Source organism: Syngnathus floridae, chromosome 3, assembly GCF_059516105.1.
Source record: "Syngnathus floridae isolate MCC-2025c chromosome 3, RoL_Sflo_1.0, whole genome shotgun sequence".
NCBI classification, from domain to species: domain Eukaryota; kingdom Metazoa; phylum Chordata; class Actinopteri; order Syngnathiformes; family Syngnathidae; genus Syngnathus; species Syngnathus floridae.
This window is the reverse complement of record NC_142415.1, coordinates 14,291,610-14,305,510: the sequence shown is the minus strand read 5'-3', so window position 1 is coordinate 14,305,510 and position 13,901 is coordinate 14,291,610. Positions and strand designations below refer to the sequence as shown.

General features: G+C 41.1%; 1 protein-coding gene across 1 annotated transcript in view; it reads left to right on the top strand.

Moving 5' to 3' along the window:
• The window catches only part of elp4 (elongator acetyltransferase complex subunit 4), a 43,880-nt gene that overhangs the window by 17,137 nt on the left and 12,842 nt on the right, over positions 1–13,901 (top strand). The window contains exon 9 of the mRNA XM_088370635.1: positions 1,233–1,339. Within this exon, the coding sequence (XP_088226761.1) occupies positions 1,233–1,339 (107 nt within the window). The remainder of the gene's footprint in view (positions 1–1,232; positions 1,340–13,901) is intronic.

The following is a 13,901-nucleotide window of genomic DNA, read 5'->3' as shown; positions in this document are numbered from 1 at the left end:
GACAGCTTTGATAGAGACAGATGAAGAGACAAGAAGTAAGAACACTGAATAGCAGATTTCTGTTTTTAAAGTGATAACATCCCTTCATGGTGAAACAGTAGATGTGATGTGATGTGATTTTATCAGAGATGTCTTGTACCACCTCATTACACCACATAATTTTCCTTTTTTTTTTATTAGAATACGCACCTGTTTCAGAAAAGTCAATTGTCCGATTAATCAGCCCAATAAATTCTGTTATTGTTTTAAAATGAATTGTGTACGAATGTTTTGATGTGTGTTCATGAGTGCAGACTCATCTGGTATAAGTGCGAGATGACTGCGAGTGTACGTGCGTGCGTGTGTGCGCGTGTGTTTGCAGCAGCAGTTCAGGGCTGCTCAAAGCATGCTGGGAAGCCTGTCACCGCAAATCAGGCAAGGGGAACTCACCCAAGTGCACCGAGCTCACCATCCCCCACTTTCTCTATTTGTATTCCTTTCTCCATTACTCCCTTGATCCCTCTACTTCTCTCCCACGCTCATTTACACCAAGCGACTTGTACAGTACTTTTCCAGTTGTGTATAAATGTAACTTTATGGTCAAGGAACGGGAGAACGATGAGCACAGCTTCCTTTCAGTTTGACGTTCCCCATGTGGACGTTATCCACCTTTTTTTCACACCAGGTAGAATTCCCTTTATGGCATGCTTGTGTTCCACTAATCGAAAAAAAAAAAAGAGCTGACAAGTGTTGGCACAGAGTTGTAAAAAGTTATTGATTTTGAACTTAAGGCGTTTTTTTTCCCCAATCAACAAATTCTGCTCTTGTCACATTAAGTGATGACTGCAAAATATAAATGCAGAGAAAAGATAACCAGATTTTGCCCCCCGATGTGATATACACATGAAAGTTTGGAGGTACAGTGGAACTTGTAAGGTGGAGCACACTTCACACTGGGAGGAGGTGACCTTTTTTCCACATGAGTGATGGTCAAAATCAGGATCATCTTGATTGGCAGAATGTTAAATACAAATGATTTTTTGTTTTAACCCTTGTTCTCTTAATACTGCTTGTCACAAAAGAAACAAGAAATACAAAAAATCGAGTAACTTTTACAGGCCTATTTTCCCTCAAAACTGTGAAAATTCAAATTGTTAGCCCTCAGTGACATTTGATTTGAGAGGTTCCAATTCATTGGAAATCTTTGCTTGTGCACTCAACGCAAATGCCATCAATCAATCAATCGTTCACAGGTCTGCTACACGTACGCCAGGTGCCTCAGCTCAACTGTCTTACAAGTCAACTGCCTGACCACAAGGACTTGGCCTTTAAGCTCAAAAGGAAACAGTTCAGCATCGAGGTATGTGTCAAGGCCACTGTGTGTTGCTATATCCTACCTTCAATTCTTTTTTTAAATTTACCTGTTTACTCTTTATATACAATTAGGGGTGATCTAATCACTTTAAATGTATTAAAAGATTTAAATATGTTTCATATATTAAATCTATTTGTTAGTGTGGCCGTTCTGAGACACTAAACACAGATGATTTTATGTCCTTCCGTTTCATCATTTCTTTTGATTTATGGTTTCTCATTCTCTTTGAGTCTTTCTCTTCTTGTCAGGGATTCAAAAATTTTTCTACTGTCACATCACTGCAATGAGCGTAATCTGTCACTAGACTACTTTGGAGGCAAATTAAGGGGCCCTCCTTTTAGCTCAGGCCCATGATTGGTCCTCATTACATTATCATTACCTTATCACACCCTCTGGTCCCAGGCTCATAGTGAGCCTTTTTGTTTTAAGCAGGAGGTGAGGGGGGGAGGACATTCCCCACATCCTTACAGTAAATCCTTTCCCATTTTCTGCCAGCATTTAATATGCATCATCTATTTCCAATCTGTATTGATCCACCCCCTCCTGACTGCATGAATAGTCCTCTCCACTTTAGATTTATAAATTTTGTAAAGGTCAAGGTGGTTATCCTCAGTCGTCTTTATATTAGGCCTCTCGTAGCTAAGAGGGGCAAGGCCAAGAGCAGGGTTGTGCAATTACAATTTTTAGGAGTCACACAAAAAACCTGAATGGATGTCAAGGACCACGCCAACATGCTAACCTCAGTTGTGTTCCATCTTAATTTAACAAGCAATAAACTGCTTGTATAAACAAATTTATGAGCAGTCATATTAAAATCACATTAAAACTATACAGGATCACTATTATTAAACATTCACAAAAGCATGTCTGTTTTTTTCCCCCTATGTTGTTAAACTGTGCTGACTCAAGACACCTTACCTCAACCGTGTAGGATATAAGAATGTTGCTAATTTATGGACCACTGTTGTTGTCGATTTTTAAAAAGAATTGGAAAAGTTATGAAATTTGCACTGTCCACACAAATGCTCATGTGGGGAAATCTGGGGGGTTGCTGGTCATATGGTATAAGTCAGAGGTTGAGGGTTTGATCCCCGGCCATTGTGACCACGTCAGACTATCCTTGAGCAAGAGAATGATGTTAAATGTTAAAATGCATGTTAGCTCCTAATTAGCTTTAGGCAAATTCAAAACAATAAGTTGAATGCAGACTGCAAAGTGTATTAATCTTTTAGTGCTAAATGTCTTCAGCCTTCTCTTGACTTAATGCAGGTAGTTGAAATTTTGGTTGAGTGTGGACTAGCATGGTCAGTTTTTCACCATTAGCGTGTATATTTTTGGGGTTGTATGCTCTGCTTATGTTTTAGCTTTCATAATATGTTTGAGCTGTTGGTCTACTGCCTCAGTGGGCTGCTGATTGACACACGGATTGAAATTGGATTCTAAGCCCAGTGTCTGACGTGTGACAGCCCACACCATCCCTGCTAATCACCTCATTTACTCAAGCTGCAAGACTTCTGTGCCCTGGGCCATATCATGCAGCATTGCGGCAACATTTTTATGTTTCACCATAGTCCTCAGAAACTTCTACTGTTCAAGCATTTATGGTTTTTAATTCACTCCCTGTTTGGAATGCCATTATAGACATTTTGGTGATAGAATTTTTAAAAATGACTGACACCAATTGACATTATCTCCTCACCAATTTGGTGAGACAGATACCCGTCACCCCGGCTGCTCATAATCAGGGTAATTTCCTAAATGCTTTTCGACTCACACGTCCATCACGTAGCACCTTAAGAACGCGGAAAAGAATCGCTTTGACAGTGCAGTTTTACCAAAAATGTCGCCGGCTGGCAGTAAATGAGTAGAATTAATTGACTATTTGTCAATTGAACGTGTTTTAGTGCTTCCTGTGACAAACGCAAGCTTGCAAGGTTCTGTTGCTTGTGTGATAAGGTTACCATGGTAGCAACTGATGTGTCAGAGAGTTCAAACTCCGGTTGATGTGCAATTATTAGCCATGATGCCTGAAGACAGAATTAACCCGTGGCCCTGTCTGAGCAGGTAGAGGAGTGCTAGGTGTTTAAACAAGATTAACACATTCTCATACACGCATACGCAGACGCTTCTTCACCCCCTGCCCTCACAGATTTTGTCATTCATACGGTGGTCTCAGCCACGCACTGATTGAGAAACCAGCGGGGAAAGTGATTGTGACTGACACTTTCTTGAACGCGCATACTGTCTGTATGGGAACTTTCCGCCACTGGTTTCACAACACAAGATGCTTTAAGGATGAAGCTCTGATGTGGTATGCGACTACATTTGCTCTTACCTTTGTTTGACCCTTTAAACTGACAGGCAAGTTGCCTGTTGGGTACTGGGGTGCCAGAGGCAGGTCGTGGGGTCAAATACAGTGTAAGATGGGGATTTGTGTCAAATTAGTCTTCTGTTTGAGGCTACGTATGAGGTGTCTCTTTTACTGACAAGCGTCAGCACTTGGGATGTGAACACGTTTTTTTGAGGTTTTCATTGATGGGATTTTGCACGTGTTGTCTTTGTAAAGTTCAGGTGCTGGATTTATTTCTTGCGTATTATGCTAACTGCATCTTTTTTGACATGTAAATGATGTCATCTTGCATGGCAAAGGAGAAGTGGAGACAAGGAATGTTATATTTTATCTGCAGCTCAAGACAAATATTCAAACTGAATGTTGATGGTTTTTTTGTCATGTTTTTTTCACCTGACTGACATTGGTGTACAAGTTGTTTTACAGTCACGTGACCATGAACAAGTGAAATATAAGTGAATCGTCACTGTTTGGGGACAACCGGGTGACCACAGACAATACAACACACAACTATAAATAATAGAAGGACACCATCATAGAATGTCATATTAATGTACAACTAAATATTTACGACTTACACAATGGAAAATGGAGACACGGGAACTGAATCCGGAGCAAGTGCAGCGTTCATAAACTCTCACTTTGAAAAAAGAAAAAAAAAGCATATGAATGTGTGTGTGCGTTTTTTAACTTCTGTTGAAATTCGTTGCAATCCCTGTTCAACATATTACTAGTCTGTATTCAAAATAATAACATGTAATGTTTAAACATGTTTTTAAATAACGTCTGCATACCTCTCCTGCAAAACGCATCAATACATACAGACCTTATCTCCATTCACTTTCTTTTAAAGACAATCGAAGGTTCTTAGCTCAGCCAAGGTAAGACCTGATCGGTGTCTTGCTTTAGTAAATTAAGGCCTGTTTAATTGAACACAAAGCCGATTTACTCACAGGAGGCCACAACACTTTCATTTCTTGGGTTTATTGTTTCTACTACCATCAAACTAAAGATTATTTCACTGGCATAGAAGCGTGAATGAAGAAATTTGTCATTAATAGAGAAGAATTTCTGGACAAATTAAATTAAATCATTTCCTGCAGCACCCCTTGATACTCTCTCATGTCACAATAGCACGCTGTATGAGAATCACTCCATTAAACTATGAATTAAGTTGATTTCATATGTAAATGTAAAATATCAATACAGATTTGTTTTCACTTGCTACACATTGCAATTGGCTGAAAGGAACATAAGCACAGAGATTTAAGGGGTTTGTGGTGTGTTTTTTTATTATTATTATTAACTAATTGCTTTGAAGAGAACAGAAATGTGTCAGGCACAGTTTTCACTGGACAAGACCGACAATTCTGATTAAGATGGGTGGAGACAGAAATGATAATATAGTTCCGGAGGAGTACAAAGCAGGTTCTCGAATGGAAACGTATAGAGTAGGTTAATGTTTCTTGGCATGTCCTCAAAATGTCTTTAAGACGATGACTGTGTGTGCCCCTTCCCCGTCGCAGCCAGTGTGTGCCGAGGGAAGGGTGTTAATGGACCTATGTGAGCGCGAACAGAGCAAAGGCTTGGAGAAGAGGGGAGGGGAGGGGAGTGAAGGAGGGAGGGTGGAGGCATTGAGGAGCAGTTAAGTGATTCTCAGGTCAGGTCTAATTAACATGAGGGCTTTTCCTTAGAGGCACCAAGCCGTTTTATTAAGAGAGAAATAAAAACAAGAAATTATGGAATGCAAAAAAAGCAGAAACTCACTCCTCCAGGCTTGTTTTTGTATTTGTGTATATTTGTATTCCATGTTCATATCTGCATCCCACACATTACTAAAAGGCATTTATTATTATTGTTATAATGTTTGAGGTAAGGTCACCAAGTTAAGATTTACTAGATGTCATTAAACTACTTATAGAAAGCAAAATTGGTTTTGCAGGACTCTGTCAGTGTTCCGCTTACCTTCTTTCCTTAAGAATCACAATCAGATGGGAATGGACCTTTAAAATAATATTCCCTGTGAATAATTTATACCGCCTGTCTTGGTTGCGCACCAGCCTCTGCCGCATTTTGGAATGAGGTGCGCTTATGGTTTGTGCATATATGAGAAGGAGAGAGAGCGCTGCGCAGGCCAGCCAGCAGCACGCGATCGGACGCCTCGCCCGAAAAAATATTCACAACATACATCCGATGTGCATCTATTATTGAAGAGGAGATTTTTATCTATTCTGCAAATGTGCACATGTGTTTGAAAAGGCCTAGCTTGGTAGGACTCTGCTGAATTGGTTTTTTGATGGGTCCAAAAGACAATGTGTTTGTTTTTTTATTGGAATACCAACATTATGATTTGTTAATTGATTTGCATTTTCTTCTGCTCCTAAAATCATCTGATTCTATTTACAACCAAATGTTTATAGCTGGTGTTCAGTTCGTTCCGATATAAGTCAGCAATCAGAATAGTAACATGCATTTAACACGAGTGTTGAAGTTTAGTGATCACTGGGTTTAAAAAAAAAAAGAGAGAATCTAAAGTGAGTTATTTTACTTTCAAAACATCCAGAAAGGCTGGTCAATGTTTTGCAGTTGCGTTTGCAGTAGCGTAGTCAACAGTAAGTAGGAACATATCTGGTTCTTTGCCAAATTCGCTGCCTTCTGCAATAAATCAACACAAAGGCAAAAGATTGTGTCTCACAAAGGGACAGCGTTAAAGCAAAACAAAAGCGGGCATATTTGTTCCTCCTGCCAGACTGTGTAAGAGTATAGTCTGCCTCAACTCGCCCTGGAAGTGAAGCTGTTTCATCGGTGACCAGTGAACCCTTAACGTGGTCCATGCACCACTCAGCCCCCATCAGACCAGACTGGCCACACTGGGCTCAGTCCTGATTAAAGTAGCCCCACTTGTCTTCAGCTTCCATTAAAGAGAGTTGGAGGCGAGGCAAGACTGTAACTAGCACGCCACCCTGCATCCGTGGGGTTTTGCAGTACTATAGGCTATGTGTAAGTGTGTGCAGCGGGGGCTTGCCATTAGCATAATGGTAGTGACTGGGGAATCATATCCCCTAGTGGTAAACTAGGTCCTCGCCAGATTTTTGGCTTCTGAATAATCTTGTTTAGTTTCTCGCCTTTACAAAATACTAAAGTTGCCTTAGGTCTTTGCCCTTTTTTGTTCCGGTCTTAAAATGCTGTTCTGACTCGTGCATGTGATTTCCCCACTACCACAAATGAATTCTGATAGGTTTGTATTGGAGACCAAGAACATGCTGGAGTTTATGTATACCCCCATTGTATATCTGTATATAAAAGACCACGATGCCTGATTAGTAGTGAAATTATAAAACAGAAAAGTTGTCTTTGTAATTTCACCTTAAAAAAAGTTCCATGACACTTGACCATTTCGAGACCCTAGAACATGCTACAGTTTACTTGTATCATAATGGCCTGCTCTGCAGTGAAATTACTCACTAATTTTACACACACACAAAAATGTTTCCCTATTGTGAATTAAAAATGATACACCCACTCGTGCGGAGAAAATGAAAATTGCCATCATGGGCGCAAGGTTTTGTGGTCAGAGTGGTTCAAAGGTGGAATGTTGATCCAGAGCAGGAGCATCAAACTCAGGAAAGCTCTCTGCTTGGCTCCTAAAAATAACTTTCCCACACTCTCACGCTCAACGTCCTGGAAGGGGAGGGGGTCAAGCGGCGGAGGCAGTATTTGCTGTGTCGCTTTAGAATTTGATTACGCTGTTATGTTTTTTGTTATGATTATTTTGAGAAGAAAACCAAGATGACTTTTAAGGAATACATTTGATTGCATTGGCAGTTTACATGCTGTTTCACTGCTATGATGCCACAACATGTATCTAGCTGACACAGAACGAAATATGAAAACAACCTGAATCATTTGGTGCAAAATGGGCACAAGTTCTCCCAGACATCTAAAAAGTATGCTTGAGGAGATTTGTGGAAAGACCTGATGCGGTGTCATCAAAGTAAATGTTCCCACTCAGATTTCTTTTTTACCTTCCTTTAAATATTTGTTCACACGGCAAACGTTGGATTTTATAAAGACAGAAACCAACTTTCTCATGTGCTACGAAGCCTGACGATTAGCTTAATGACTCTCGATGTGAAGCTCAAATTGAGACACAAATAGATTTCACTGTGTGTCGCCTTAATCCACAGAAACTGCTTTGTGATGCTCTCATAGCCCTTTTCTACCGTCTCTGTCAATGTCTGAATGAGCCCTCGCTTAATGAAAACAAATTGGGTCTCTTGATTCTCTCTTTATCTCTAAGCACACCATAAAGGCATTTGTTTCAGCTAATCACGGGACCTACTTAACCCCTGCCGCTGTGAATATGGTTCCATTCCAAAAGGACTCACACAACAGTCAAACACCGAGTTGTTTAAAGCAGTGTCAGTCGCTGAGCGATGTTGGCTGGCAGATGAATGTAGCGGCGCTCATGAATTTTATGAGGGCAAGTAGCCCTGTCCTTCAGAGTTCACAGGTGGCGAGTGAAAGGCCAGGCCAGCGGATGGAGGATAGTTAGGGCATGTATAGAAGTCTGAATAGACTTTAATTACACTCCGTCGAGAAGTCAGTGGGCCACGCGAAAGACAAGTCTGCACTTCAAAGGGCAAGTTAGAAGACAAGATGATGGCTGTGACCCAAGTGTGTGACATAGATCTTTGTGTTTATACCAGGAAAAAATATGAACTTGTTTTTTCTTTGTGCGCGCGATGTGGCAAACCTTTTCTACCTACGTGTGAAGGTGGGGGAGCCTCCATGTGGGATAGTACTCCAGTGTGTGGCTTAACCAAACTCCTCTTTTGTCTCTAACAATGATGAGTGATGATGAGTGACAGGGGTGTTAGGAGTGGGATCCGGGAAGCAGAATGTGCCTAAGCAGTGCTCACCAGAACTCACACTAAAGGTCAAATCAGAGGCAGGCTTTGGACCATCTTTAGCCCTTTTCCAATTTACCGCTTCTAAACCATGACACCTTGCATCTACTGTGTGGTCGCTTTTCCAGGATACTTTTTTTGCAACCCCGCGGTTCCAATGGAGCCGTCCTTCAGAACCTCTTCCAACTTAGTTCTAGAACGCAGGATGAGGAGGTTCCCGTCACGTCACTGTCATTTGATTTGGGTTTTATCTGTAAGGAGACTAGTTAGAAGTCCAACCAAAATGAAAACCAGAAAGCTCTACCTGTAAAGATTATATTAATACATGTTAGAAATGCAACCAAAATATTGACCAGAAGACCCTCTGTTGGAGCCAATTTATTTTCCTTAAATTCTTATTTTTGTTTAAGATTTGCTGGCCTTGGGCCATGAACTTTTATTTGACAAAGCCTTTGGTCACCTGGTTAGTCACCTGATCAAGTAAAGATGGCTGCTCCCACTTGGTAATCAGTATCAGTTAGACAAAGAAAGAAGATAGTAGTGATATATATTTTTTTTTACCGCTCAAAGGCCGCTTCAAACTACTTCAAGCCTGCTCCAAGCTTGTATTTTTCTGGAACTTGAAAACTTTGAACTTAGAGAACACACTTTAGTTTACTTCTTGGAACCCTTTATGTTGAAACCTTAGTTGGATTACAAACAGTTTGGATTTGCAACTCTCTCCCTCTGCCTGCATGCCTGCTTGCCTCCATTTTGGACATTCTACCTCCATCTTCAAAAAGGTATGAGCAACAGCTGTACACAGTGTTTTAAGATGAGTGTGTAACGGGAACTATACAACATCTAACCTTTGAAATTTAAACTGAACTGAAACTGACACTCACACCCTCAGTAGACGAGGTCTGACCTAACGTAGCTTTTTGGGACCGTTTCGGCGGTTTTGCTATTCACTGTGTTCTAATGAGGTGCAAAATCCAAATATTGCTTTGCAAACTGTGATGCAAAACCCCTTGCTTTACATTTTACTAATGCAGCTCCGCTACACACACAGCCTGCCTCTTAGCCACCGGCCCCCTTAATACACGGACACTAACACACACAATCAAGCCCGTCTGCTAGCTCAGGTTGAGGAGGACTTGCGTGCAAGTGTTTCCCAGGAGGCAACTGGAGACCGAGGTTTCTGAAGGCCCGTGGATGGCTCTAGATGGCGGTTAGCAAGGAACCTGTATTTCTTTCTTTTTTTTTTGGGCTGCTCTCCTCCTTCCCTTCCCCCTTTTCAGAGCACAGGCAGTGATCGTAATGGGGGGTGACAGCTCACCTCTCCCTAGCGTGCCTACGGTCCTCGGAGCGTTAGACCCCCCCAATGTATCCTCGCCACCACGCCCCCAAGTCCCGGAAGGCCACAAAGGTTACTCCATATGTTAGTCTGCGAATTCTTATGAATCCCCACCCCACGCCCATCGACACCCTTTGCTGTGTTATGGCTGTCAAGTCTAGAACATTTTGTATGTCTTAGTCTTTTTTTTTTTCTTTCTTCATTTGTGTGATAGTCCCGATTTGGGTGTTGAGGTTATTTTGTGCTCTCTTAACGCCATCTCTTTTTTTTTTTCTCTCGCTCTCTGACTTGTGATTGGTAGTGTGAAAATATCCTAGGTCTGGTGTTTGGCCAATATTAAAATTGTGCATTGTCCATAATATATTTCACAAAATAGATCCAACTCAACTCAATACTTCAATTCACAATATCTGATGAACTTCATAATAACTACATATATTTGAAGTCTTGCAAGCTTGAAGACTTAATGTAAAAAAATTTAAATTAAAACCAAAGTCCTGTTTTGCATCGTGGATCTTTTGAGTGTTTATAACTGATTGTATAATGAAAAGTGTCTGTATTGGGGGGAAGGGTTGCGTGTGGAGATGCGTGAGGGCTAGAGCACAAAAGCATGTGTCATGGTGAATACTGGAGTAGGCTGAGTATGACCAAGGTCAGTCTGCTCTCAAACTAAGCTCGTTCATTCTCATTCTCATTTTTTTTAAATTTGATTTAATTATCAGAAGTTACTTTTCACGTGTTGTTTTGTCTTTATTGCGTACCCAAAACCGGGACCAACTCCCCTAACTGTTATTTCAACCTTCGTGGAATAACTTAGTGCGCCTCATTTGTCTGTCACGTACACACAAAAAGTGGGGATGACGTTTGGTTTGCCAGACACACAGTTGTACACAGACTTGGCAGCAGTACTCTGGGAATCAATTTGCGAGGTTAGAATATGCACGATAAGTGCCTTAGGGGGTATGTGCAGCATCCTAGCATCCTCTCCGAACAGCCTGCAGGCTAAAGTAGCGTCTCAGCCACACCCCACATATCAGCGCATTGTTGTGTTGTTTGGGGACGCATACTACACCTACCCTGGGCACGCAACGTTTTACTCATTTTTACCACGCTTGTCCTCTCAGTGCTTCTCTGTACTTTGTAAATATGCATTTGAGTTTTTGGCTTTCGGGTAGTCATCATGTCAGAATGTTATGGCCTGGTGTAATCTGACATGTCATAATTATCATGCTTCCAAATGTCTACTTATAACAGAAGACGCTTGCCAAACACACTTGAACACAAATGGTGGAGCAACACACATAATATAACAATACTTGGGCATATATTCTTTAGCAGCTTCAAAGAATTGCTAATTACTTCTGTCCACTAGAAGCTTATTCAAAAAGAAAAAAAATGAACTTGTTTTTGGGGGCAGCTCGAAAGTATGAATGGCATTTTTCCAATGGATAAAGATGATTTCAGATGTGATTGTTTTGAGTTACTATCATAGTCACAGAACAAATTATACTTATCTCAAGGCATCATTTTACATTAAACTTATTTTGAGTTGTTTTTTTGAGCTGTTCATTAAATGTTGACTTCTTTACTATGTTGGCATGACTATGAATAGCAAGTTGGTATTATGCTCCTTCTGCAAGCATGTCAGACGCTTGCTCAGGCTTGCCACTTTTGCAGCCAAACCTCAAACCAGAAATTCTTGTAAGCACAACATATTCATTTGCTTGTAAACTTGACAAACTTGTACAAAACATTCCTTCTTGACTGCTTTTTACCTCAAACACTGACGCGTCGCTGCCAAAAGTTTTGATAGTTACTGATTGAGCGATAACAAGACGGATGTTGACAATGAATTGACAGTCCATCGACAGTCGCCCCTCACTTTACCTTTGTTGGCACCCGATCACGATATGTTTGACTAATTTCACAGATGGCTTCCCCATTCATTTTAAATTCCATAAAACAAAGTAGAAATCATTAATGATGATACACCCATTATTAGTATGGAAATTACCACTGGGATGCCTCCGAATCCTGAAAGCTTGTCACTTGAGTGACAGTCTGAGACAATTGGGGTTCATCACACTGTATTTAAGGTCGGGTTTATGTTTTTCAAACTCCATATTGGGCACATTATCCTCGGGTGCCGGCTCGCGCCTTGTTGGTATTTAAGACGGATTTCCACCAATATTACTGAATTGCGGAGGCAGTCGCAGCTTCCTCCTAACGGGGAGGTGTCGTCTGCTCACAGATCACCGTTTGGATGAGGGAGCACAGCAGCATCCCACCTCATTACCGTAGCAACACACTAACCGAGAGAGTGACACACTACTCTCTGTGATTAAGATGTAAATTTCCTCTAATTGGAATGTAAATTCATACATTTATATGAAGACGTCAGCTGTCAGTTGGCAATATTGTGTCCTTTTCTCTGCCTTTCCCCTGGTCCCCAGGCAGGGGCCGAGGTGCCTGTAATCTGTATCGTACTCCCGCCAGCCCCATCCTGGGATTTGCCGTTTGTTTAATGCCAGGCCCATTGTCCTTCATCTCGGCACATCATTGTAATTCTCCCCATTCATGTTTTTGTGTTTTGTCGCCGTCTGATTTGCTCTCGCTACCTGTGTTTGTTTCCCCATGCATGGCTGAGCAGCCAGGGCTTTTGGGGAAGGGGGCGAGGATGGGAGGGGCGGGGCACTTTGAGACGGGGGCCCGGGTCATTGGGTGGCCGTATTTTGTGTGTGCATCGATTACTTCTGCTGAATGTTCCCGAATGCAAATAAGTCCACTTTGAGAGGAAGCACATGTATCTGAAGTAATTAATTTTACCCTTGAATGCCAGCTGTGGTGTTGGTTTGACGTGCTCCAAATGGAGCTTTCTCACCAAAAAGGTGTTAATTTAGGGATTTGGCAGATGAAATAAGTCTGTTTGCCAATATGTATTGTGTCCACAGAAATCCAATGTGTCTTTTTGTCATTCAAAGGCGGTGTCATCTTGTCAATTTGATACCATGCTGAGGTATGAGTGACACAATGATGACACAATATAGAACATTACCGTGATGGATGAAAGAAAATTCCAACAGTTGCATGTAACTAATTTTCCAATAATAGCATTATTCCACGTCAAATTTAATGAAATACTAGTTTCAGACATTTCAATCATTATCATTGTATTCAACGTTAGAATCGTGTAATGTAAATGTTGGAATAATTTGAATGATGTTTGATTGGACATTTTCTTTGTTCTTGTTTATTTTTCTGTCATTACCATTGGTAGGTGCTTTGTATGTGGTGTCGAATTTGATGTTTTGAAGTGAGTTTTGGCCTCCAAACACAGTCCCTAGTTTAAGTGCCCCATAGTTAATTGAAAATAGTAAGAGAGCATGATTGTGAAGGCAATAGTAATGTACAGGAAGAATAATTCATTGGCTCCTACTAGACTTGGCCGCTGGGGGTCAGTTTAATAATCACATAGACGCAAATGAAGTAGAATTTCCCAACTACTGCATATGACTTGGTAAACTGCAGGAATATTTGTTTTTGTTTTTTGCAGAGGACGAAGAATACATACCTATGACTGTTATGGTTCCTGACTACATTTTTATTATCAATATTTTTCTAAGCAGCACACGGCCATAAATACTGTATTGTGAATCAGTCGTTTATGTAACTACCTAATTGACTTGTCACATCTTGCTTACCGAACATGATGACGCCAAACAAAAGCAGCAAAGGTATTTTTCTTGTGATTTGTTGTGGGAAATGCCTGATCATGGAGTGTGTGCGTGTGCGTGTGCATTCCGCAAAGGTGCTGCGTGGCGCCTCTCCGGTCACGCGAGCCTTTCACGACAAGACCTAGTAATTGTATTTCACTGTCCTTGAGAATTTTCACAATTATTCACACACTTCATTTTGCTGTGTCTGTGTCTGTGCGCATCCTGCAGTGTCAAG